At 43.7% G+C, this 24,196-nt stretch overlaps 2 protein-coding genes across 2 annotated transcripts; one reads left to right on the forward strand and one right to left on the reverse strand.

Annotated features, from left to right (window-relative positions):
* The first annotated feature begins 54 nt into the window (after positions 1-54).
* COQ5 (coenzyme Q5, methyltransferase) lies at positions 55-10,997 on the forward strand. Its single transcript, XM_035099132.2, has 7 exons — positions 55-251; positions 2,012-2,161; positions 3,500-3,724; positions 4,719-4,825; positions 6,667-6,755; positions 7,505-7,616; positions 7,776-10,997. Exons 1-7 carry the CDS (start codon positions 80-82, stop codon positions 7,875-7,877), a joined length of 957 nt encoding a protein of 318 aa, XP_034955023.1. The 5' UTR covers positions 55-79; the 3' UTR covers positions 7,878-10,997.
* DYNLL1 (dynein light chain LC8-type 1) lies at positions 8,132-16,825 on the reverse strand. The gene is made up of 3 exons (XM_035099133.2): positions 16,627-16,825; positions 13,932-14,069; positions 8,132-11,165 (listed from the first exon to the last, which is right to left on the reverse strand). Exons 2-3 carry the CDS (start codon positions 14,061-14,063, stop codon positions 11,028-11,030), a joined length of 270 nt encoding a protein of 89 aa, XP_034955024.1. The 5' UTR covers positions 14,064-14,069; positions 16,627-16,825; the 3' UTR covers positions 8,132-11,027.
* Between the last annotated feature and the right edge of the window lie 7,371 nt (positions 16,826-24,196).

A 24,196-nucleotide genomic window follows, 5' to 3' on the forward strand; every position in this document is an offset into this window, starting at 1 on the left:
GGTTCACGCTTTGAGAATGGGCGGAGCTACAATGAAAGACGCGGCGAGGTGACGTAAAACCATTGCGACACCTGACAAGATGGCGGCCTCCATGGTTGTTGTCTCCCGCAGGGTTTGGGACGGCTGCCGCCGCGGGCAAAGAGTGCTTCGCCTCCTTCGGGGCCTGTGCAGCGGGGGACAGCGCCCGGCCACCGACGGAGAGACACATTTCGGGTTCCAGACCGTGTCTGAGTCGGAGAAAAGCGAGAAGGGTGAGCTAGGCGGAAGGGAGTAGCCAGGCCTCGCCTGAGTGGAGGCGTGGAGGCGGAGTTTATTTGTTTTGTTTAAAATTGTCGGTTTTTTGGCTTTTTTAAAACAAAAGTAACTCAAAGCGACTTACAACAGTAAATAAATAACACATACATTAAAGGTAGCATGAAACTACAATAGAATAAATATCATTTTGTTTTTATTTATTATAACATATAAAGGTAAAGGGACCCCTGACCATTAGGTCCAGTCGTGACCAACTCTGGAGTTGCGGCGCTCAGCTTTCATTATTGGCCAAGGGAGCTGGTGTACAGCTTCCAGGTCATGTGGCCAGCATGACGAAGCCGCTTCTGGCGAACCAGAACAGCACACGGAAACGCCGTTTACCTTCCCTCTGTAGTGGTACCTATTTATCTACTTGCACTTTGACGTGCTTTTGAACTGCTAGGCTGGCAAGAGCTGGGACCGAGCAACGGGAGCTCACCCCGTCGTTGGATACAAGCCTGTGAGAGGTCCAAGGGTCACCTAGTGCTGAATGGGAATTTGAGCTCTGGTATAGCATGTCAAAATGCAAGTAGATAAATAGGAACCGCTACAGTGGGAAGGTAAACGGCGTTTCCATGTGCTGCTTCTGGTTTGCCAGAAGCGGCTTTGTCATGCTGGCCACATGACCTGGAAGCTATACGCCGGCTCCCTCGGCCAATAATGCGAGATGAGCGCGCAACCCCAGAGTCGGTCACGACTGGACCTAATGGTCAGGGGTCCCTTTACCCTTTACCTTTATTACAGTGGTACCTCGGGTTACAGACACTTCAGGTTACAGACTCCGCTAACCCAGAAATAGTACCTCAGGTTAAGAACTTTGCTTCAGGATGAGAACAGAAATTGTTCTTAACTTGGTACCTCAGGTTAAGAACAATTTCAGGTTAAGAACTGACCTCCGGAATGAATTAAGTTCTTAACCCGAGGTACCACTGTATAACTCATGCATCCCCAAACTTCGGCCCTCCAGATGTTTTGGACTACAATTCCCATCTTTCCCAACCACTGGTCCTGTTAGCTAGGGATCATGGGAGTTGTAGGCCAAAACATCTGGAGGGCCAGTTTGAGGATACCTGGTATAACTATTAACATTATGGTTTTATTTTGCCCTTTATCACATTTGTGACCCTGCATAAATGCATAAAAATTTAAAGTTACCTGAACATTCAGTGACATACAAAATGTATAAAATTATAATCGGAATTTAACATAAACTGAATATTCAGTGGCGCAACAGTGTTGTGGCAAACTAAAGACTAACAAATTGGTTTTACACCATGCAGGAACTGAGTTTTCCAGGCAGATAGCCAATGATGGCTCCAGTTGACAGGAGGCAGGGAATGCTGTAGTTTGACTGTCAACACAGAAAAGGTCTTGTCCTAGATCATCACACAGTGTACCTCACCTATAAGTGGGTCCATGAGAAGGGCACAAGCAGACTTATATTGGGAGAGGTGCTCTTTCAAAGATCCAGGTCTCAAGTCATTTAGGACTTTATTTGTTAAAGGTAACACCTTAAATTGGGGCAAGAAAAGTAACTGGGGAAAGCTTTCAGGAATTGTGTGAGCCTATTCGAGAAAATGGCATCTGCCAGAGCTACATTTAGCTACCATTGAGCTACAGCCCTTCCCTGAAAGAAAAAAAGAAGTATCTTACAATATGTGGCAATGTAATCAACACATTATTTGATCATGATCAGTGATGCAGCTATCATTTGCAGTTTACCAAGTTTTTGAAAATGTGGCTAAGAAGTATGATTTAATGAATGATTCAATGAGTCTGGGAATCCATCGTCTTTGGAAGGACAACCTGCTGCATCAAATGAACCCTTACCCTGGAAGCCAGTTGCTTGATGTTGCTGGAGGGACAGGTGAGACTCATGTTGTTCATAGGGATATTTTAATGAGCTTTAGCTCCACGTGTGAGACAATGTGTACAATATTTATTTTTTAGGAACTTAATAAGCTGCCTTATACAGAGTCAGAGCCTTGGTCCACCTAGCTCAGATTTGTCAACCCTGACTGGTAGCAGCCTCTGGGAAGTGAGCAATCTCCAACAATCTGTATTGTGAAGAGATTAATGCTATTCAACTTGTTGCTCTGGAGTTGCGGGTGAGCAATGAATTAGGATTATAGGAAGCTGCATTTTGCCGGGTCAGACCACTAGTCATAACAGCAATGGCTTTCCAGGGTTTCAAGTATTGTCTCTCCCACCCCACCAGGAGATGTCAGGGATTGAATTTGGGATTGTCTGCATTAAAAAGAGATGCTCTACCACTGAGCTACAACCCTTCCTGTTCACTTTTTAGTCTTTCAGGTTATTAGTTTTTGTGTTTTGTTAAGCTTATTTGTTGGTTTCTAAATTGTATTTATATGTTGTGTGCGAATCAGGGTTTATTCTAGCCTTCCAAAACCTGCTGGCCTCCAGATTTCATTGGACTACAACACCTATTAGCCCTAGCCAGCATGACCAATGGTCAAGGATGACAGTAGCAGTGATCCAAATCACTTGAAGAGCACCAGGTTGGGAAAACTGGTTTATTCACACTTCTGTATACATTCCTGGGAGCTTCTGATGAAGGGGTGTTAATGACTGAAACAAGTAATTAACGGTAGTACAATCCTCTGCAGATCTATTTGTCGCCAAGTCACACAATCTCAAAAGGGAATGACCCTCAGGAAAGTGGGTGGATGTGGTGCTTTCCATCAAGTGGTTCTCAACATGGTTTTGCACAATTTTGCAATAATACAAGATACTGAACAGACACATGCTTTACCCAGCAACTTTTAGTCCTCTGGTTGTTTGGGAAAGGGCCTTGACTCAGTGCTCAAGCATCTGCTTTGCATTCAAAAGGTTCCAGCTAGGACTGGTAGAGACTCCCTGCTTGAAACCCCGGAGAGCCATTGTCAGAACAGTGTAGGGAGCATTGAACTAGATGGGCCAATGGGCTGATTCAGCATAAGGCAGCTTCCTATGCACAACCTTTCTTGGGTGCTGCTGAAATTGTACTGTGCTTCCCTCTGGACAATCTCGGGACAGTTGGCATTTGGAGTTGAATGTTCTTCCTAGGTTGAATAAATGAATGCAGCTTGAGAATGAATAAATACGGAAACTCCTAATGCAATACGTTAGCGCACTTACAATGCTTAAGCATTAAATTTTAGGGAAGAATCCCACATTGTGAGTCTTCCTTTCAAAACTAACGCAGGAGACATCGCCTTTCGGTTTATCAATTACGTGCGTTCCCAGCGGGAGCGACGAGTCCAGCAGCAGCTGAGATCCCATCAGAATTTATCGTATGAGGAGATTACCAAGCTTTACCATGAAGAGGAGCATCAGTCCCTGGGAGGATCCCACGTGGTGGTTTGTGACATTAACAAGGAGATGCTGAAGGTTGGGAAGAAGAAATCACAACGCCTTGGTTATTCTCAAGGTAATAGACTGTTACTTCAGCAAAGGGATGGAAAACGTGTATGGATAGCCTAGTTCAACATCTAAGCCCCACCTTTTTGACTAGAAAAAAGTTTAACTTGCATTACTCAGATTACCCCATTACTTGTACAGTACGGTATATGTCAACCTAGTACACTTCCGTTATGTTGGACTACAATTCCCATCAGCCACAGCCAGCAAAGGCTGCTCTTAAGCATCCTGCCCATAAGCACTCAGCATACTGAATCATGTCTATCTATAATTGGCAACAATGAGTTATTCTTTGAAGGTATGGAGAAGAGGTGAGTGACTGGCGACATGATAGTTTATAAAATTATGCATGGCATAAAGAAAATGGATAGAGAAATAGTTTTCTCCCTCTCTCACATTTAGTTGAGATTCCTGCATTGCAGGGAGTAGATGACACTTGGGGTCCCTTCCAACTCTTTTATTTTATTACTAAAACTTAACGGGCACCCAATGAAGCTGTATATTGGAAGATTCAGGGCAGATAAAGGACTTATTCACACAGCACATAGTTAAACTGTGGAACTCACTCCTACACGAGGCAGTGATAGCCATCTACCAGATGGCTTTAAAAGAGAATTAGACAAATTCATGGAGGAGAAACTAGCCACGAAGGTTGTGCTCAGCTCTATGATTGGAGACAGCAATGCTTCTGAGTACCAGTTTCTTGAAACCACAAAAGGGAAGAGTGCTTGTGTGCTTGAATCCTGCTTGCTGGTTTTCCACAGGCATCTGATTGACCAGATCCAGCAGGCTTTTCTTATATTCGTATGGAATACTACAGCTACAGCGGTGTCTTTTTTAAGCTTTACTCCATACACGTATGCCATCTTGTGCTGGTTCGCTTTAAGTTGACTTTTGCCTGTAAATGATGGTGGATACTCTCCTAGCAGTCTGATGACACAGCCTTCCTGAAAGTTGCTTAGGGTGTGCCACTGAGCAGTTTCCCTTTACATTCTCTTTCAAAGGATTATCCTGGGTGCTTGGAGATGCTGAAGAGTTGCCCTTCAACAATGACAGTTTCGACATATACACAATTGCCTTTGGTATCCGGAATGTCACTCATATAGACCAGGTGAGCATGGGGGGCATTGGTTAGATCTTGCTGGATTTTACTCTTTGAAGAACACAACAGCTTGTTCTGCTGGATCAGAGCGAGGTCCATATAGTCCATGGGTAAGCAAACTAAGGCCCGGGGGCTGGATCCAGCCCAATCGCCTTCTAAATCCAGCCCACGGAAGGTCCGGGAATCAGCATGTTTTTACATGAGTAGAATGTGTACCTTTATTTAAAATGCATCTCTGGGTTATTTGTGGGGCATAGGAATTCGTTCATTTCCCCCCCAAAAAATATAGTTTGGCCCCCTCCAGGGTCTGAGGGACAGTGGGCCGCCCCCCCCCCTGTGGAAAAAGCTGGCCCCTGTGTAGTCAACCATTCTGTTTCCAATGCTAGCTAGTCATTTGCCTCTGGAAGAGAAGGGTATGGCTTTCCTGTGTTTATTATTATTGAGACGGGTAGCAGCACAAGAGCCCTACTGAATCAGACAATCTAGCCTACTATCCTGGCCTCATAGTGTCCAACCACATACAGTGGTACCTCGACTTACGAAGGGGATCCGTTCTTCGGAAGTCGAATCGTCCATTTTGCGCATGTGCAAAGCGCGATTTTGCGCTTTGCGCACTCACAGACCATGCGCCCCGCTTCTGCGCATGCACAGATCGCTCACGCGGCGAAAATACTTCCGGGTTTGTGGACTTCGTAAGTCGAGGTACCACTGTACATGCCTATGGGAATTCAGCAAGCAGGACCTCAGCACAACAGCGCATATGCTCTCCAGCAGCTGGTATTGAGAGGCATAATGCCTCTAATGCTGGAAGTAGTACATGGTCATTATCTGCCTATGCCAGGCATCCCCAAACTTCGGCCCTCCAGATTTTGGGACTACAATTCCCATCATCCCTGACCACTGGCCCTGTTAGCTAGGGATCATGGGAGTTGTAGGCCAAAACATCTGGAGGGCCGCAGTTTGGGGATGCCTGGCCTATGCATTTGCCTAGTCAGCTTCTAAAATCATCCTAGTTGTTAGATTCATTGAGCTTCTTTACTTGAGAACTTGGGATTTACGAGAACGAGTCAATATAATGCTGAGATTATGATCAGCTTCAGGAGGGGAAAAAGGCAAAAGGAGAGAGTAGTCTGCCTGGGTCTCTTTGTCCTGTTACCAAACTTGCACAGGTGCCTAACTTGCTTGGTACCTTGATGCTTTGTCAGGTGGGGCTCCCCCCTCCCTTTCTCATAGTTTGAGTTTCCACTATTTTATTTTTACATTCCCAGCTAGCTTCTTCCAGCTGCTACCTGGAGAATCCATTTAACTACTGTATATTAATTTCTCTTGATTTTATTTATCTTGCTGCAAAAATAAAGCTTTTAGGTGGACATCATTAAATTGAGAGGGAAGGCAGTGGAGGCCTGGAAAACAGGGACTAGCAAAAGGAATAGCAGCCTAGGATTCAGCTGCTGTCATCCCTCACACAGCAGCTTGCTTCTAACTTGCTCAAAACTGGCAGTCACCGTCTCTAAAGGCAGCTGGTATATATTGAGTTTGCAACGGTTCAATAATAATAATAATAATAATAATAATAATAATAATAATAATAATTTATTATTTATACCCCGTCCATCTAGCCGGGTTCCCCCAGCCACTCTGGGCGGCTTCCAACAAAACATTAAAATACAGAAATTCATCAAACATTAAAAGCTTCCCTAAACAGGGCTGCCTTGAGATGCCTCAAGTGTTTAGTGTTTATTAACATGAACACAGCTTGCCTTGCCAAATCCATGTTCTGGATCTCAGAATAGCACCGTGAAGCATCATAAATATGCTTACTTTATTCTTCATTCCACCTTTTTTCCCAGGCTCTTCAGGAGGCATATCGAGTCCTGAAACCAGGAGGGAGATTCCTCTGCCTAGAATTCAGTCATGTGAACAACTCCTTCATTTCCAGGTTGGGTTAGGGATTCTCTTTTTTTCATCCCCTTAAGCAAATGATGTTTACCTCCAGATGTTTTGAATTAGAACTCCCATCACCCCCGTTTGCCGGGACATAGGATTCTGGGGCTTGCAGGAGGATGGCTGTGCAGGCAGGGGCTGATGGGAGTTAGGGTTGGCAGATGAGGGGCCCCCCCCAACCCCCATCTTCCTCTTATCATAGCACTGGAGAAGACAGTCACTGTCTTTTCTCCTGTGCACTCTCCATTGCAGCACTGGGTTAGGAAGAGAGGTTTAAACCTTCTTAGTCCAGCACTGTAATGGGGAGGAGTGTGGTGTGGTCTATGTGCATGTGTGCGTGTTTGGTGGCATGTGGCCCCTGAAGGGCTGGCCAGCCTTGAAGTACCACTCTGTTCTGCCTTGGTCAGACCCTACCTGGAGTATTTTGTACAGTTCTGGGCAGTTTAAAATGGATATTGACAAGATGTTGGAAGATGTGCAGAAGGCAACCAAGAAGATAAAGGGTCTGGAAACCAAGCCTTGTGGGGAAGGTTTGAGGGAGCTGGATATTTTTAGCCTGACGATTGAGAGGTCATATGATAGCCATCTTCAAATATCTAAAGGGTTTGTCACATGGAAGATGGAGCAAGATTGTTTTATGTTGCTTCAGAGGGTAGGACTCGAATCAAAGGTTTCAAGTGGCAAGAAAGGAGATTGATCTGCAATATCTGTATTAACCTACTGGTGTTTTTGCCCCTTTTGCAGTTTGTATGATCTGTATAGCTTCCAGGTTATCCCTGTGCTGGGCGAGGTTATTGCTGGTGACTGGAAATCCTACCAGTATCTCGTAGAAAGCATCAGGCGCTTTCCGTCCCAGGTAAAAAAACAAAAACCTTTTAAGTCTATATACGTTGAGGCTGCAATTGTACGTCCTAGGATTGTACACAGCAAATGTCCCAGGTGAGGTGCACTGTGAAATGTTCAGGAATCCCAGAGTTTCATCACTTATTGAAGTATCGCCATTGTTGCATTTCAGGTAGAATTCAAGGAGATGATTGAAGATGCAGGCTTTCTGAAGGTGGACTATCAGAACCTGGGTTCAGGCATTGTGGCTATTCACTCTGGCTTCAAGTTATGACTTTCGTCTTATAGTGTACAAGTTTCAAAATGAAAGGGTGGACTGAACTCTGATGGCCAAATTCAAATGGCTAGGCCTTGCAACACACTTGGCATCATGCCATCAAAGCACACTAATCCCTTGGGGAATTATATTTCAGTTATCAGTCAGCTGCTGTATTCTGCTGCTGTAGTCATGTGACAGCTGGGTAAGCATCTGCCTCATCTTGCTATGGAACAACACATGAACCACTGGAAGATGCGACTTTTATTTCAGTGAGAATTTTTTAAAAAATATGATGGGTTTAGGCAGTTCTGTTCATGAGGGCAGCTGCATTTTAAGACTCAAGTAATTTCAATCATGTCAACCACCTTTTGTGTAGCCATGTGTGGCACCCACTAGCCTCAAAAAAAGGGTGTGCACTTACTGGGTAAAAGTCAGTGAAGCACCAGTCTGTCATCAGAGGTGCCAGTTGTGAGATTTCTTGCTGTATTTATTAAATATATATCTAAATTTTCAAATTTCTTTAATTGAAATAAGACTTGTAGTTTGTTTGAACCTCAAAATGGATGTAGCCTCTGTGTAGAGGACAACCAATGGTACATACCCTAATTATGCTAGCTCTATTCTTCACAAATTCTTAATCCAAGATGGAGGTCCTCATCTACAAACTCTATTATTATTTCTTGAATTTATATACTGCCCTATACCCAGAGGTTTATGGCAACACACTCATAATCCTCATCTCCTGCTGTAATGTAAGCATGTGTAACTACAGTAACGACCATGTTATTTCTTCTCAAGAAAACTCTACCATATGAGGTTATGGAGCTGCCCCCCCCATCCTTTAAATAGTAGCATCATGTATGTGGTACTGCATGATTACAATATATTCATGTGAGGAGTTACATAAATATTGTTCCCGTGTGTGAAGAAAGCTTGGGCACTGCCATTCTTGGTGTAGTGCTGCATCTCCTGAACCCAAGCCCCTGGATACTGTTGAGTGGCAGTAGGTCTTCATGGACTGCCTGCCCTTCATAATCACCACTTTAGGCAGGATTGAATATCTACATTAGAAAGAAGAGTAACTAGCACAGAGGAGGAGCAAGCATTTGCACAAACTACATATTTAAAGTTTGATGAAGATGCAAATTGGGTCTCTGTACTACACCCTACAGTGAAAGCTAGATAGCTCAGTTGGTTAGAGCATGATGCTGATAAAGCCAAGGTTGCAGGTTCAATCACCATATAGGACAGCTGCATATTCCTGCATTGCAAGGGTTGCACTAGAATCCTCAGGCATGTCCAACAGGTAGATCGTGATCTACCGGTAGATCATTGGACGTCTGCAGTAGATCACTGGTAGATCATTGTCTCCCCACAAAGAAGCTGAACAACTGTGGCTCCCCTAAAAAAAGCTCTAAATTTTACCTCCTCCCTGAAAAAACACAACAACTTTGGCCTGAAACCCCCCCCCCAAAATGGGCCTTCCTCCTTCCTCAAAAAAGCTCAACAACTTTTGACCTGAACCCAAAAAAGTGGGTAGATCACTGCCAGTTTTTAACTCTGAGTAGATTGCAGTCTCTTGGGAGTTGGCCACCCCTGGACTAAATGATTCTCAGGGTCCCTTCCAACTCAACTCTGCAATTCTATGATTTTCTGGGCTGGCCTTTACTTCAACACCAAAATATGCAAATAATGTTCTAGTCTGGATGCTATTGACCTCCTATCTACCCCCCTAAAAAGAGCAGGAGAGGAACTTGCAGGACTACCATCAGGTGATATATTTGCAATGAAAAGTAGTAGCAGCCACTGCAAAAAATTCTTAACTACCAAAGAACTACCAACTCATTACAAATTAATGTTGCATTCTCCAAAGTTGCAAACATTTTCAAATGAAATGTTGAGCATGCACTCCAGTGTACAAAACAGTAGGTCTTTGTAAAATGCTTGGTTTGGATTGTGGGAAAAGGAGATCTGACATATCAGTGAAACAAGCAGGAGCTGCACATCCTGCTAAGCTAGGTGACATTCTTTTTCCAAGCAGTGGTATGTTTTATTCTTTGGGCTTTAGACAGGCATTCTACCACTGTTCCTTACATCAAGATGCCCTATCAAAAATGAGATGCCAAAAAAAACAGGGCATGTATGCTACTGGGAACAAGTATTGTACGTAAATGCTTTTGATTACATTAGGCTAGAATGTTATGTATTAAAATATTCCATATTGGAATTTAAATAACCAGGCATCACTAAACATTTTTAGAGGCGACAATAAGTCTGGCACATATTTCTAACTAAAGAATCACACTGACCAGAATGTAATTTAAGTTCAGTTGTTCCTTTTGTGCACTGCATTAATCATCAAAACATGCATACTGGTAAGTAAAGATCATCCTTAGATACATCTTTGCAGGCATTAGATACACCCTAGATTGCAGTTCATGCAAAATTACTTGTAAAGACAATGAACACACTGGGATCCCTTCCAATTTATGCATAAACTTGTGCAACCTTGTACATACTTGCTTGAAAGTCCCACTGGATGAGTCAGTTATGTCATTTTACAAGTAAATATGCTTAAGAATCAGATGCAATACAGGGAATAGTTTACAGGTCCTATTGGCTCCAATGCTAGCGCTGTTTTGCCAAAGGCAAATCCAGTTCATTCAGTAGACTTAGAAAACTATGGCTCTCCAGATGTTTTTGGATTTGAACTCACACCAGTCTCAAGCAACATGGCTAATGGGTAATGGGGGTTGTAATCTTAAACATCCAGAAGGCCACAAGTTAGTCACCCCTGATTTAGGCAATTAATTTGCTATTTCAAGTCTGCAGTGCAAAGCTGGTAGTCGTAGGAGAGTTGGCCAAATATGGAAGTATTAGAACAAGCTCTTAAAGATTGAATGTATGCCCAAATGTTTTATTAGAAAATTAGGACTTGTGGGTTGCTTTTTGTAAAGAAAATACATACAAGATTACTTTTTTGCTATTTTTTTATGGCCACAACAAAAACACAAAATGGTACAGAGGAGTACCTGTCCATTAAAACAACAAAAGGCTTGAAGATCAAGGTATGTTCCCTGGGGAAGGCTGAAGACTTCAGTCTATTTGGAATTAGCGTGCAGTCCTGTAACCAAATGCATGTTTGGGGTGGAACAGTCCCATGTTCTAACCGGATTTGAAGAGGAGAATGGCAACTTGACCCAGGTAGAAGTAGATGAAGTGTTTGGTCTCATGAGTCACATAGCTGCCAAAATTTCTTCCCACAATGCAGTGCCAAGTAGGATTGTATTTCTTGTCAAACTCCTGAAAGAGAATAACTTAATAGCTTAGCTTCTCAAGAGAACAGCTTCACTCATGTGTTTGGAAAGAATATGCAATGCAGTCTTATAACCTCTTGAGCTATACATACAAGGAAAATGCAACAACATAGTCCACTTTTGTTCTTGCCATGTATGAGACAATGAAAGACTGCTGTCCAGAAATTGAAACCAAAATAAAATACTGACATTAACTGGACTATTTTGGAGCAAGTAGCTTTAGAAGTGCTGCAGGGATATTCTATGCAACCCATACAGATGTTCAGGCAGTCTGGGTTTAGGAAGAGAAGTTACACACAGGTCCTACTTTTGTAACGAAGTCCACCATTCCATCATTTCCTATGAAAATATTTCTAATCTGGGATTTCTCCAACCTCTCCCCCCACCCCCAAGTTCCTGAAATGTATGCAGATAATCCGCAAGAGAACAGAGGAAAAAACAGATTTGCCTAACCCAGGGTTTCCAAAACTTAGATCTCCAGCTGTTTCTGGACTACAGTTCCAATCATCCCTGACTAGTGGTCCTGCTATATAGGAATGATGAGAGTTGCAGTCCAAAACCAGCTGGAGACCCAAGTTTGGGAAACCCATGTCTTATCTCCCCTGCTCCGATTCCTTTGTTCTTGGCTCCCCACTTCCTCTCTCTCTCTCTGGTTTCTTCCCAAAAATGGCTGTTGCCAACTAGCAAAGCACAAACCAGCAAGGAAGTCAGTTGTTCGGATATCTGAGTCTGCAGTGCTCATAGCAAGGTTTTGGCAGAACTCTTTAAGGATAAGTGAATTTTTGCATCGCAAGCATGTGGATAAGCAGGACCTGCATGTACTGTATACAACTAATAATTAGTTGTATAATTCTACTTCACTTTGTACCTCACAAGATTTGGTAAGCATTTTATTCATAACTTGTCATTTGGAAACCTCATCCAAAGCAACTATGACAGTATCAGCCAATCCTAAAGTTTTGGGGGGACAGTGTGACCAGGATATGGTGTGCTTAAAAAGGGCCAGTTATACATTGTTAGCACTGTAATTTCTTGTCTATATTTATTCTGAAAAATAATGTGAAAGAAATTGAGGGTTTATTATGGTAATGTTTTACTAAATCTTGGAAATACGGATTTTCTTTTAGAGGCTTGGAGCAGTTGATACTCAACCAATTTATATTAATACTGTATATTGCTTAGCAAATTTCAGAGTACTGATTTTTATAGATATTAATCCCATCCTTGTAGCAGACTATGCATTTAATACACTACTATATCAGCTAATATTAAATCACTTGTGTCCCTCCCTGTACTTGAGTAGGATTCAATCCAGGGGTTTGCAAAGTTTTTGTGGCTTATTTCCGGCGTCCACAGCTTTCTGCAACCAATGGGAAGCCGGCCAGGTCCCTGTTCTGCTGTGCTGGTTTAGCATGGAGCACGGGAGCCGACCAAGTGGGCAATGGGGGTCCATGGGCCGGTTAAACGACCTCCTTGGGCCGCTTGTGGCCCACGGGTCTTAGGTTGCTGACCCCTGAATCAGACCAATCCTAAACATATAGTGGCTTATGCAGCAAGTCTTGAGTGTCTACCACATTTCCCCACCCCCACCCCATATGCATAACAGTCTGAGTGGCTAGGTTTGCACACTATTAAACTGTAAGTTAGTGCCTCTTCCAGTGTGACCACAAGCTGATTTTGCACTCAAACCATGAATTGTGGTTAATGAAAAAAGCCTACTTTGATTTGAAACCAACTTGCTTCCACTAATCATAATTATAACTAAAACTACACAGTATTTCCAAGTTATCATCATAACAAATTGAGGCTAGGTTAAAATAGAAGCAAAGGCTAACAAACTCTTCAAAGTCATGCTGAAGAAGATGGTAGCAACCAACCATGAGGCTTGCTGTGACCTGCCTTCGTAATGCTGAATTGTTGCATAGCACTGTTGCAAATACAGGGTGTATCTTGCTACAACTTGTTAAAAGCTATGCTAAGGAATGTTTTAAGGTTCTGCACTTTTCTCATCTTCAAGGAACAAATATGTATGCTTCCACACTGTCTTAAGGTAAAGGGACCCCTGACGATTAGGTCCAGTCGTGACCGACTCTGGGGTTGCGTGCTCATCTCGCGTTATTGGCCGAGGGAGCCGGCGTACAGCTTCCAGATCATGTGGCCAGCATGACTAAACTGCTTCTGGCGAACCAGAGCAGCGCACAGAAACGCTGTTTACCTTCCCGCTGTAGCGGTACCTATTTATCTACTTGCACTTTGACGTGCTTTCGAACTGCTAGGTTGGCAGGAGCTGGGACCGAGCAACGGGAGCTCACCCCGTCGCGGGGATTTGAACCGCCGACCTTCTGATCAGCAAGCCCTAGGCTCTGTGGTTTAACCCACAGCACCACCTGCGTTCCACACTGTCTTACTCATGCAGATATATGCCTGCCCACTGTCACTGCAGATCTGGCAAGCTTCTTGCAAGCTCTGCCAAAGTCAGAAGATCACAGATGCTTGACAACCCTCTAGGAACACAGACATGCAGTTAGACCACCCACATAGACTAGGCTGTAAAGGAAATGGAGGAAAATGTCCAACTATTCCCTGGCAGGCCAGAACACTCCTACACATACAAAATCAGCTTTACCAGTTAAGAAATCTGTGGACACATGTTTAGTTAGAAATAATTTTAACTGTTCCCTCCCTCAGTCTGAATTTTCCTCTTGCTCTAAGAATTCTAAACTAGCAGCATGCAACAATTATCAAGCTTTACCTTCTTTATGTGGGCAGCAATATCTTTCTCAATGTTGTATTTTTCCAAGGCCTGTGTAGCACACTCCACGGAGTCCTGCTGCATCTCCTCAGACATATCTGCATTCTTTATCACGGCCTTTCGATCACTCATGGTTACCTACAAAGCACAATGGACAATGATTCAAAATGATAACTGGTGCTGGTAGATCCATACACTACACCAGCTAAAAGTCTTTATAATGACTTAATTTCCAGAACCATCCAACCAATCTCTTAAACACACCCCAGAATTTGTTCTGGAGACACAAAGCTAATAAATATACATGCAGTTTATCTCCTCCCACCGTTTTAACAAATCAAGCATGTAAGATCAAACATATAATTTATTTCTGCAAGAAGAGACCAATATGCTCAACACTTTGTGTGCCAGATGTACTTCAGTAAAACACAGACCCCACCTTGGGGGTTGAGCTGAACAACCTACACGCTACTTAAATTAGACTGAACAAATGCAGTGTGTTGCAGGCACCTTTTGCTGAGCTTGGATCATTATAGGAGGACCTAATTGGCCACAGATGTCTGAGTTGCCCCACCCACTGATGGGAATGCAGACAAAGGTATTCTCATCACTATACCCACAGACTTAACTGTCTTCACCCTCAAGCAGGAATTCCACATTTTCTTACATCCTAGAACTACTTGCCCACAAGATACCCTTTGTACAGCTCACAAGAGGTCTCCCTCCCATCATACAAGATTCCTAACGCCTTCTAAATTATTTTGATTCCTTTCTTCTCCAAACTTTTTCTGTATTGCTTCAAGTCACACAACATCTAGCACATTATTTTAAGATTACTTCAGAGATTAAATGACGCAATTAAGGGACTTGTTCTATTTTTTAAAAATACAAAATTGCAGGGATGGACATGGGGACTAGTTTAAAGAAGTTGTACAATGCTTTGCAAAGTTACAAACAATCTGATAATGTCTTCATCAGAAACTTTCCCACCATCACCCCTCCCAACATCATCATTAGACATTTAACATCCTCCCTAATTTGCCTATTTTACCCACAAGGCTTCAGGGATTCCTTGCCACACCCACACAATCATACTATGCCTTTTAAGTAAGCCTTTTCTCTCCCATACACACTCTACAAACTGAAGTGTCAGTGTCTTGAGAAAGTAGGAATTACACAATACCTAACACACTAGATAATACAGTGCAATCCACCACAAATCCTACCCCTCCTGAAAAATATATGCCCAACATATTCAGAAAACATACTCCTGTTACCTCCCTTCCTATTTATTCCCTTCCCTAGTTATTCATTGCAAACCAAAGAGGAGCTGGCTGTGGTTTCCTCAATAGTTGGACCCCACATGGCACAAAACTAAGAATACTTTCAAGCATTTCTTTTTAAATTTCTCTCTGAAGTCTAAAAATTATGCTGCAAAAACAAAAAAAGGTGCAACAGCAGCATACCATCAAATAATTAAAAAGAAACGCTGCCTTGCAAAATCTTCCTCCTCCTCCATCAGGTGACCCTCAAACACACTACGGGGCTCCCCAGTTTGAGTCTTCATTCAAAATAATTAAGATAATCAGAAGCAGCAAAATCAGCCAACTGTACGGGTTCACATGAGGTGGGGAAGAGAGGATAACTGTCCAAAATGCAGTTGGCCAAAACACTTATTTAAAAGGTTGCAAAATAAGCTTGCAAGCATCCAAGTTCTCCAGAACCCTTCATGATGCCAACACTTTATGAACTGTGCTTAAAAGTCATTTCTATACCACTTTCTAATTCCACCCCTCTCCCTCTAATTTAGATTGCACAGACTTAAGGAATTCATTTATTTTAAAAACTTTTTTAAAGTTTTGCATTGTTATGTCTTTTAATGGTCTGTAAAACTGCCTGGAGAACCCAACTTTACAAGAAAAAATCTATAATAAATGAAATGGAGGAACAACGATTACCCATGATTCCGATTCAGTTGCGCAGATTTATTTATAACTCCTCCCAAGGGGTTTCCCCCCACCCCAAAAAAGTTTACATTTTACATATTCTGAGAGCCCAACTTATATATGAGCAGAACACAAACGTCTTCGATAAATCTAATAACCAACTGATAATAATCCCACACCATGACCTGCTTTAATGGATTTTTAAAACGCCATTTAAATTTTGTACCGTATTAGAATTATTCAAACGGCCTGTGAACATTCCAGAGAACCCAACTTTTATAGGATCAGAATTGCAAGCTATACTAATAATAATAATACCGTTTCTTCTCCTCCTCCCCCCCCCACGCCCCTCACACTCCCATCGCCTTCTGCACTTCAGCAGTCCTTGTACCGCACCAATATGTATCTGTATTTTCAAACGGCCTCTGGGCAGCTCGCAGAACCCAACTTTTTGAAGGCCAGAATTACATACCAAACTACTGTATTGCTACTAATGATAATAATAATGTCATCTCCCCCTCACACACACCCCCATCGTCTCCTCCTCGACAGTTCAAGTAATCGTAATGTCACTTTATATATCATTTTCTAACGGCCTCTGGACTGTCCCACAGAACCCAACCGACACATGGCCGGAATCACACTATAACTCTCCTAATATTAATAATGTCCCCCAACCGCCCCCTTCCATCATCTCTGCCGACGCCATTATAATTTCCGCGCTTAAAAACCTCGCCGCCGCGCCTCACCGTGTGCTTCTGGTTAGCGGCGGCTCCTGCGGCTGCTTCCTCCGAGAACGACGGCGGCGGCGGGCAGGGACGTTGGTGGAGCGGACGAGCAAGTTGTCACCTCGGCGCTCCTCCGGAGGCTGCCCCCGTCGCGTAACGAGCTGAGGAAACCCGCGCGCGCCTCGCCTCTGCCTTCGCCCGCGAACAAGCCTCGAGTGCTGCCTGGCAGCGGCCACGCCCAGCCCAGCTCGCCGCCAGCCGCCATTGGCCACGACAACAATACTCCTCTGAGACTATTGGCCGCCTCTCCTGAGCCTCCCGTAGAGTTTTATTGTTGCATTTTGTTGCGGGCCGGCATGCACCGCGCCGGCGTCCGTTGCTGTGGCGACGGGGCCTGGTCAGCCAGGCGGGCCACGAGGCGGAGAGCAAGGAGGCGGCGCTGCTGTGGGCTCCCTTGCAGGATCAGGCAAGCCGCAAATCGGTGGGTGCGCCAGCAAACAGCAAGATTCCTCTGAAGAACTGGGAGAGAGACGTTCTGGATGGCACTTCTGCAAGCTTAATGCTTCTGAGCATATGCATGTATAAAATCAGAGAGAACAGTGTTCCTGAGCATGTGCAGAATGTAATTACTTTGTGATTCGGGGTGCTCCTTCAACTGTTAGCTGTACGTTGTTGCTTTTAGATACTGTTATCTCTCTTTTTTGTTGTATTGCATACAGTCCAATATGGACTAATATGGTAGGAGGTATAGAAATGTTTTAATAAAAAGTAAGTAAACTGTTCAGAGGCTCCCTGCCTTGTGGAGTTAGGTGGTGCCCTCTCTTACCTGGAAGGAGATCGCAGGTAAGTCTCATGAGCGCGTGAGGCTTGGCCCCTACCCTTGGGCTGTAGGACTAGCAGGGCAGCTGGGGAAACTTAACTGCCTGGCGCATTGGGACACTTTCCTGGCCCAGCATCACACTCGCCTCAAAAAAAATTGCCCAGCTAGAATATGACCTTGATCAATTATCATACTTATTGCTTGCCTTAATGGAGAACAGAGGGTGTATGGTTGTGAAGAAGCTAGCCTAGAGTACAAAAGTAAAATTCCCATTCCTTGCTCAGCCAAATGTTTGCTTCTGATCATGCCCACCTTTGCCTCTGGCCCTACCCAACAAAGGCCCCTGGAAGCTTACCCATAATTGAATGCAGCTGTCTACTGAAAAATATTTCCCTGCTTCTGCTGTAAAATTGTTCTACGATAAGCTCCTCTCTGAGATAATCTTTTCAAGTCCAGAACATCATGTGGCTTTGCACAGTGTGCATTACAGCACAGCCACACACCCATGTGACACATAAGTGTGGTATGACTGCAAATAACATACACATCAATAACTGCTTGAGTGGAACTTTTTAATATACTGTACCAGCAACTGGCTCAAGAATGGAAAGCAGAACGTAGGAGTGAACTGACAGTTCTCACACTGTCTGGGAATTAAGCATAAGAAGAGCTCTGCTGGATCAGGCCAATGGCCCATCTAATCCAGCATCCTGTTCTCACAATGATCCACCAGATGCCTGTTATAATAATTTTAAGGTCTTATATACCGTATATATTAATGTTCATAAATGTACCAAGCAAACACATACAAATATGTAAACCACATGTCTGAAAACCCACAGAAAAGTCCTGAAACCATTTTCTCTCTCCCAAAATGACCTCAAATATTTCTCTGCAAGGTCAAAGGAAATGGGAAGTCTCCCCATTGTCTCTTTCACAAATCCTTTCAAAGGCACATTTAAGATATGAATAGGGTATGTGACCAGGTCCTCCAATCAAGCAACCTAGCAGACAATATAAAAAAACAACCCACTTAGATTTCTGTTGCGTGCATGGCTCGGGGGTCCCCCCCCTTGTGTGTGGGGGGGGAGCACCCTGTTGCAACAGCTTTAATAAAGATCAGGCTTACTAGCTGCTTTGCTTCTCAATATTCTCTGGTTGATCTCTGTTATTTTCTCCTACCGATAGAGAACCTACAAAGGACTCTATATGGGCTCTTGGGTACCCCATAATGGAATAGGAGCAGCTTTTTTCTCATAACATGCCCATTATGGAAAAATGGCCAGCAAGACCTGAGCACTCTCCCCATCTGCAGTTTCCAGCAGCTGGTATTGAGAAGCATTACTGTCTCCATCTTTGGAAGCAGAATGTAGCCATGAATTTGTCTAATCCTCTCTTAAAGCCATTGAAGTGGTCATCACTGTCTCCTGCTGGAGCAAGTTCAATAGTTTAACTGTGCAATCAAGCGAATATCAACAATCTGTGTTGGTAAGGGATTAATGCTGTTAAATGCTCTGAAGTCAAGGGTCAGCTGGTGGGCATCCATCTGTCTTTGGAAACAATGGAAGAGAGCACCTTCAGGACTGAAGTCAAACTGTTAGAGATTTACGGTGCCTGCTGTGGCTGTAGAGATGGATACAGGAGAGACATGTTTTGTTGCAGCTGGAGCAGATGAAGGCATCCGGTTTTGCTGGTACAGATGCACCATGGCCTTTCTTATTGCTGCATTCCTCCCAGCGGTCATGCATGTGTATTAAGAGTTAAAATGGGTCCTTCTCTGGGAGGGAGCCCGGACCTCAGGCAGAGCACTATTGTAAGCCCTTACTGGCTAGTAAAATGACAGGATTCCAGTGAAAAGTAAGGTGGCTAGTTAAGCCTGATCTTTATTAAAAAGCTGTTGCAACAGGGTGCTCCCCCACACGCAGGAGAGAGGAGGAGAACCCAGAACAAAGGTGGGCCCGCCCATATATAGACATTTTAAATTGCCCACCCTGCAGTCCAAGACCACCCCCAGAAACATCATACATACATCACAGAAAAGGCGGTCTACACCTGGTACACAGGCTGAAACCCTACCTGCCCGCGGACTGTCTTGCCAGAGTGGTGCATGCTCTAGTTATCTCACGCTTGGGCTACTGCAATGCGCTCTACGTGAAGGTGACCCAGGAACTACAACTAACCCAGAATGCGGCAGCTAGACTGGTGACTGGAGGTGGCTGCTGAGACCGTATGATACCGTTCCTGAAAGACCTACATCGGCTCCCAGTACGTTTCCAAGCACAATTCAAAAGTGTTGGTGTTGACCTTTAAAGCCCTAAATGGCCTCAGCCCAGTATACATGAAGGAGCCTCTCCACCCCCATCGTTCAGCCCGCCCCAGACACTGAGGTTCAGCACCAAGGGCCTTCTGGCAGTTCCCTCACTGCGAGAAGCAAAAGATAAGATAAGATATCTTTATTGTCATTGTCCCCTTGTGGGAACAACGAAATTACTCGGTTGCTACATCCACTCTGATAAAGCATTCCGCATAATCCAAAATTACAAAAACCTAATTAAAAACAGTAAATATAACACAAAATAACAAGTAAAATAAGATGACTTCAAAGTCCAGGCTTTCCATTTAAGGCCAAAATCGCTCTAGATAAGAAACTGTTCCTGAGACGGCTCGTTCTTGCCTGCATTGTTCTATATCTCCGTCCCGATGGCAGGAGCTGAAAGAAATGGTGACCAGGGTGCGTTGGATCTCTTGATATATCTAGTGCTTTTCTATGGCACCTGGTGGTGTAAATTTGTTCTAAGGTGGTGAGTGAGCAGCCAATAATGCTCTCTGCTGTTTTAATAATTCTACACAGCCCTGCTCTGTCCTGGGAAGTACAGCTTCCGTACCACACACATAAACCGTACGTGAGCACACTCTGTATGGCACAGTGATAGAAGGCAAGCAGCAGCTTTTGTGGAAGATGGTTTTTCCTTAAAATTCTAAAAAAAATACAGTCTCTGCTGCGCCTTCTTCACAAGCCCAATTGTATTAACACTCCAGGACAGATCCTCCTGTAACTCAATGCCTAGAAATCTAAACATTGTTACCCTCTCCACACAAATTCTGTCAATCAAAAGTGGCTGGACCTCGTTCTTCTGTCTCCTAAAGTCCACCACAAGCTCATTAGTTTTCTTTGTATTTATGAGCAAGTTGTTGACTCTGCACCACTCTGTCAGCCGCTCCACCTCATCTCTATACTGTACTCAGTTTCACCCTCCTTATCAGAGATGAGCCCGATCATGGTTGTGTCATCTGCAAATTTGACGACCCTATTTCTAGGGTGGGCAGCGACACAATCATACGTATAAAGAGTATAAAGGAGCGGACTAAGCACGCATCCTTGTGGTGTTCCTGTGTTAGTCCTAAGCATGTTAGACATATAAGGGCCCAACCGGACCCTCTGGGAGCGATCTGAGAGAAAGTCCAGTATCCACCCACAGAGTGATAGCGGGAGCCCCAGATTTCCCAATTTAGTTATCAGACGTCGCGGTAGAATGGTATTGAATGCTGAGCTGAAATCTACAAAAAGCAGTCTGGCCTAGCTCCCCCGCTGCTCCAAATGTGCAAGAACAGCTTGGAGGGCAATCTCCACGGTATCCTCTGTTGATCGTTTCATTTTGTAGGCAAAAAACTACAGGAAACCAGGCAGAGGGCCTTCTCGGTAGTGGCACCCACGCTGTGGAACGCCGGCCCATCAGACGTCAAAGAGATAAATAACTACCTGACATTTAGAAGACATCTGAAGGCATCCTTGTTCAGGGAAGTTTTTAATGTGTGTTCAGGGAAGTTTTACACATTTTAATATATTTTAAATCTTTGTTGAAAGCTGCCCAGAGTGGCTGGGGAAACCCAGCCAGATGGGCGGGGTACAAAAAAACATATTATTATTATTATTATTATTATTATTATTATTATTATTATTTTGTCACGCTGGAGGAAAAGTGCTGACCTAGCTTTCCCTCCTGCGTGAGTCTGGCGGTTAGAGCTCTTAGAATGTTGGGATCCCAGTTTTCAAAAACAAAACAAAAACCTAATAAAAAAATTCCTTCCAGCAGCACCTTAAAGACCAACTAAGTTTTTTATTTTGGTATGAGCTTTCATGTGCATGCAAAAATAAAAAACTTAGTTGGTCTCTAAGGTGCTGCTGGAAGGAAAAAGTTTTATTTTATTTTACATCAGACCAACACGGCTACCTACCTGTAACTAAAACAAAAACGTGCTAGCCTTTTCCCAGGTCTTTCCTGACCTGACAGTCGTTCCGTCTTCTCTACTGACTACTAAACTGTATGAGTGGCATGAAGTGGCATGAAGTCCTTCTCCCTTCCTTTACCATAGGGGTCCCATCAACCTTTCCTGTGTTTTACACACTATGGGGAAAAACTAGTCCCTTTTGCTGGACACCTGGCAGCCCAGTGCCAACTCAGGGTGCTCCAGATAGAACAGAAAGGAATTGTAAACACACTTGCGTTCTCACACTCACAGGTCATCCCCAACAAGAGTCGCCATGAGGGAGGGGCGTCTTCATTTACAAAATAAAGGGAAATTTGAAACAGAACCCAAGTCACTTGCTATCAAATCTAGCCGCCTGGACCAGTCTTGGGGCATCTTACTTGGGAAGGAGAAAAAGTTTTAGGTCTCAGGTTCCCTTGTTGTCAGAGTGACAGGGAATGAGAGGTTTGATTGGTGTTCTCCCCTTGCAGTTAATTGCCTCTCTAAGGGCAATTAGGGCAGCTGGAGAACCCCAATTCTCCCATTCTCCACTCCCCCTCCTAGTTACTGGTACCTACTGCCAGGAAGGCTTGGAGTGAAGACTGTAAGCAAAAGATACAGCAAAGGATAGAAAAGTTAAGTTTGAGAATCTTGGTTGCTGGGTGTTTCAGAGAATCCCGCCCACTATTTCCCCCTTAAGCTGTCCTTAAACTGTCACTTCAGCATGAGTTGCTCTTGCAGATCCCGGGATCTTTACTAGATTAATTTATGGCCGACCTGATCAAGCATTGTTTCCTCTGGTTAGCCCTGCTGGAACTCCAGTTATTTCCAGACCCTGGGATCGCTGGAGGACTGGTGGTTCCTCCTGGCAAATAGCCTGGTGCGCACTGGATCACTAGTCCTTCCTCGCCCCCAGAATCCGGGCAACCGAAGGTCCCTTCATGAGTCGCCATCTGTTGTAAACAAAATCTGCCCTTATTCCCTTATTGGGTGTACAAGAGCCCTTATAGAGTCCTTTGTAGGTTCTCCATTGGTAGGAGAAAATAACAGAGTCCAAGCAGAGAATATTGAGAAGCAAAGCAGCTAGTAAGCCTGGCATTTATTGAACTGTTGCAACAGGGTGCTTCCTCTCATGCAGGAGAAAGGAGGAGGAGGACCCGGAACAAAGGTGTGCCTGCAGTATAGACATTTTAAATTGCGCACCCTGGAGCCCAAGACCACCCCCAGAAATCTCATACATAGATCACAGAAAGGGTGTAACTCAAGATCACCCCCCAGATACATCATACCTACATCACAGAAAAGGCGGTCTACAACAGAAATTCGAATGTTGTTGTTTTTCCTGTCTGCCAGGTTGTCTGATAATGCCTTATCTGATTGCCTTTTCAGGTAGTCTGGCCATTACTTTGAGTCGGTAATCACTTAATTCCTGAGACAATGGGAAGGTTCCCTCATCCCTTCCCTCCTTGCAGAGAAACATTTGGTCAGTTTGGGAGTCAAAATGGTTTCAGGACTGTGCTGCTCCAGACATGTGGTTTATATTTTTATGTACGTGTTTGCTTGGTGCATTTATGAACATTTATTATATATAATGTATATGTGTGTGTGTGTGTGTGTGTGTGTGTGTGTGTGTGTGTATCTTTTTTTTATTCCATAGAGAAATATTTGAGGTGACTGAAAGTCAAAATGGCTTTAGGACTTTTCCTATGGGTTTCAGACATGTGGTTTATATATTTATATATGTGTTTGGTTGGTACATTTGTGAACATTTATTATATATTTATAAGACCTAAAAATTATTATAACACATGCAAAGCAGATGGCTGCCCTGCCATTGTCTACTGCCCATCCCCAGCTGCAGCACAAGGAACTGTTAAAGCTGCAAATGTGGCTCAGCGAAAGTAATTTTAAAATGATGCCTATAGAGGCAAAGCTTCACATTCATTAAATTTGAGCCCAAACAAAACATACAACATAAAAAATAACAAGGCAGGCAAATCAGCAATAAAAGCTAAAATCAAGTTGGAACATATTTAAAAGGTTGTTTATGGGGGCCACCTTGATCTCATCTGCCTTGAGTAAATGCTGTCTACCAAGGCTTCAACCAGACTTGCTGGATAAACAGGATTGTGTACATAACAGAAAGCATCCCCAACAGGGCCTGAAGCAAGTGTTGCTGGAAATGTTTACTTTTGATCATGGATGTTCTACTCTGTCTTGAGATTTCAATTATGTTACTTAAGGGCAGCTCATTAGCAGGCATCCTTATTGGAAATGTGCAACACACTAGGCCCCAAAGGGGCGCGCACACGCACTACAGGCTTGCCTTTTTATTTTTATGTAGAGCATTTGTACCCCGCTTTTCAGCCCAAAAAGGCTCCCAGAGCAGCTTATATGAAATCAAGACAAGACACTACCTGCAGGCTTACATGAACAAACGAACATGAACAAACGAACAAAAATACAACACACAAGAGAAAAAGAGCAAGGAGGGAAGAGGAAAATAAAGCTCAAAAACTCAGG

Source organism: Zootoca vivipara, chromosome 17, assembly GCF_963506605.1.
Source record: "Zootoca vivipara chromosome 17, rZooViv1.1, whole genome shotgun sequence".
Taxonomy (NCBI): domain Eukaryota; kingdom Metazoa; phylum Chordata; class Lepidosauria; order Squamata; family Lacertidae; genus Zootoca; species Zootoca vivipara.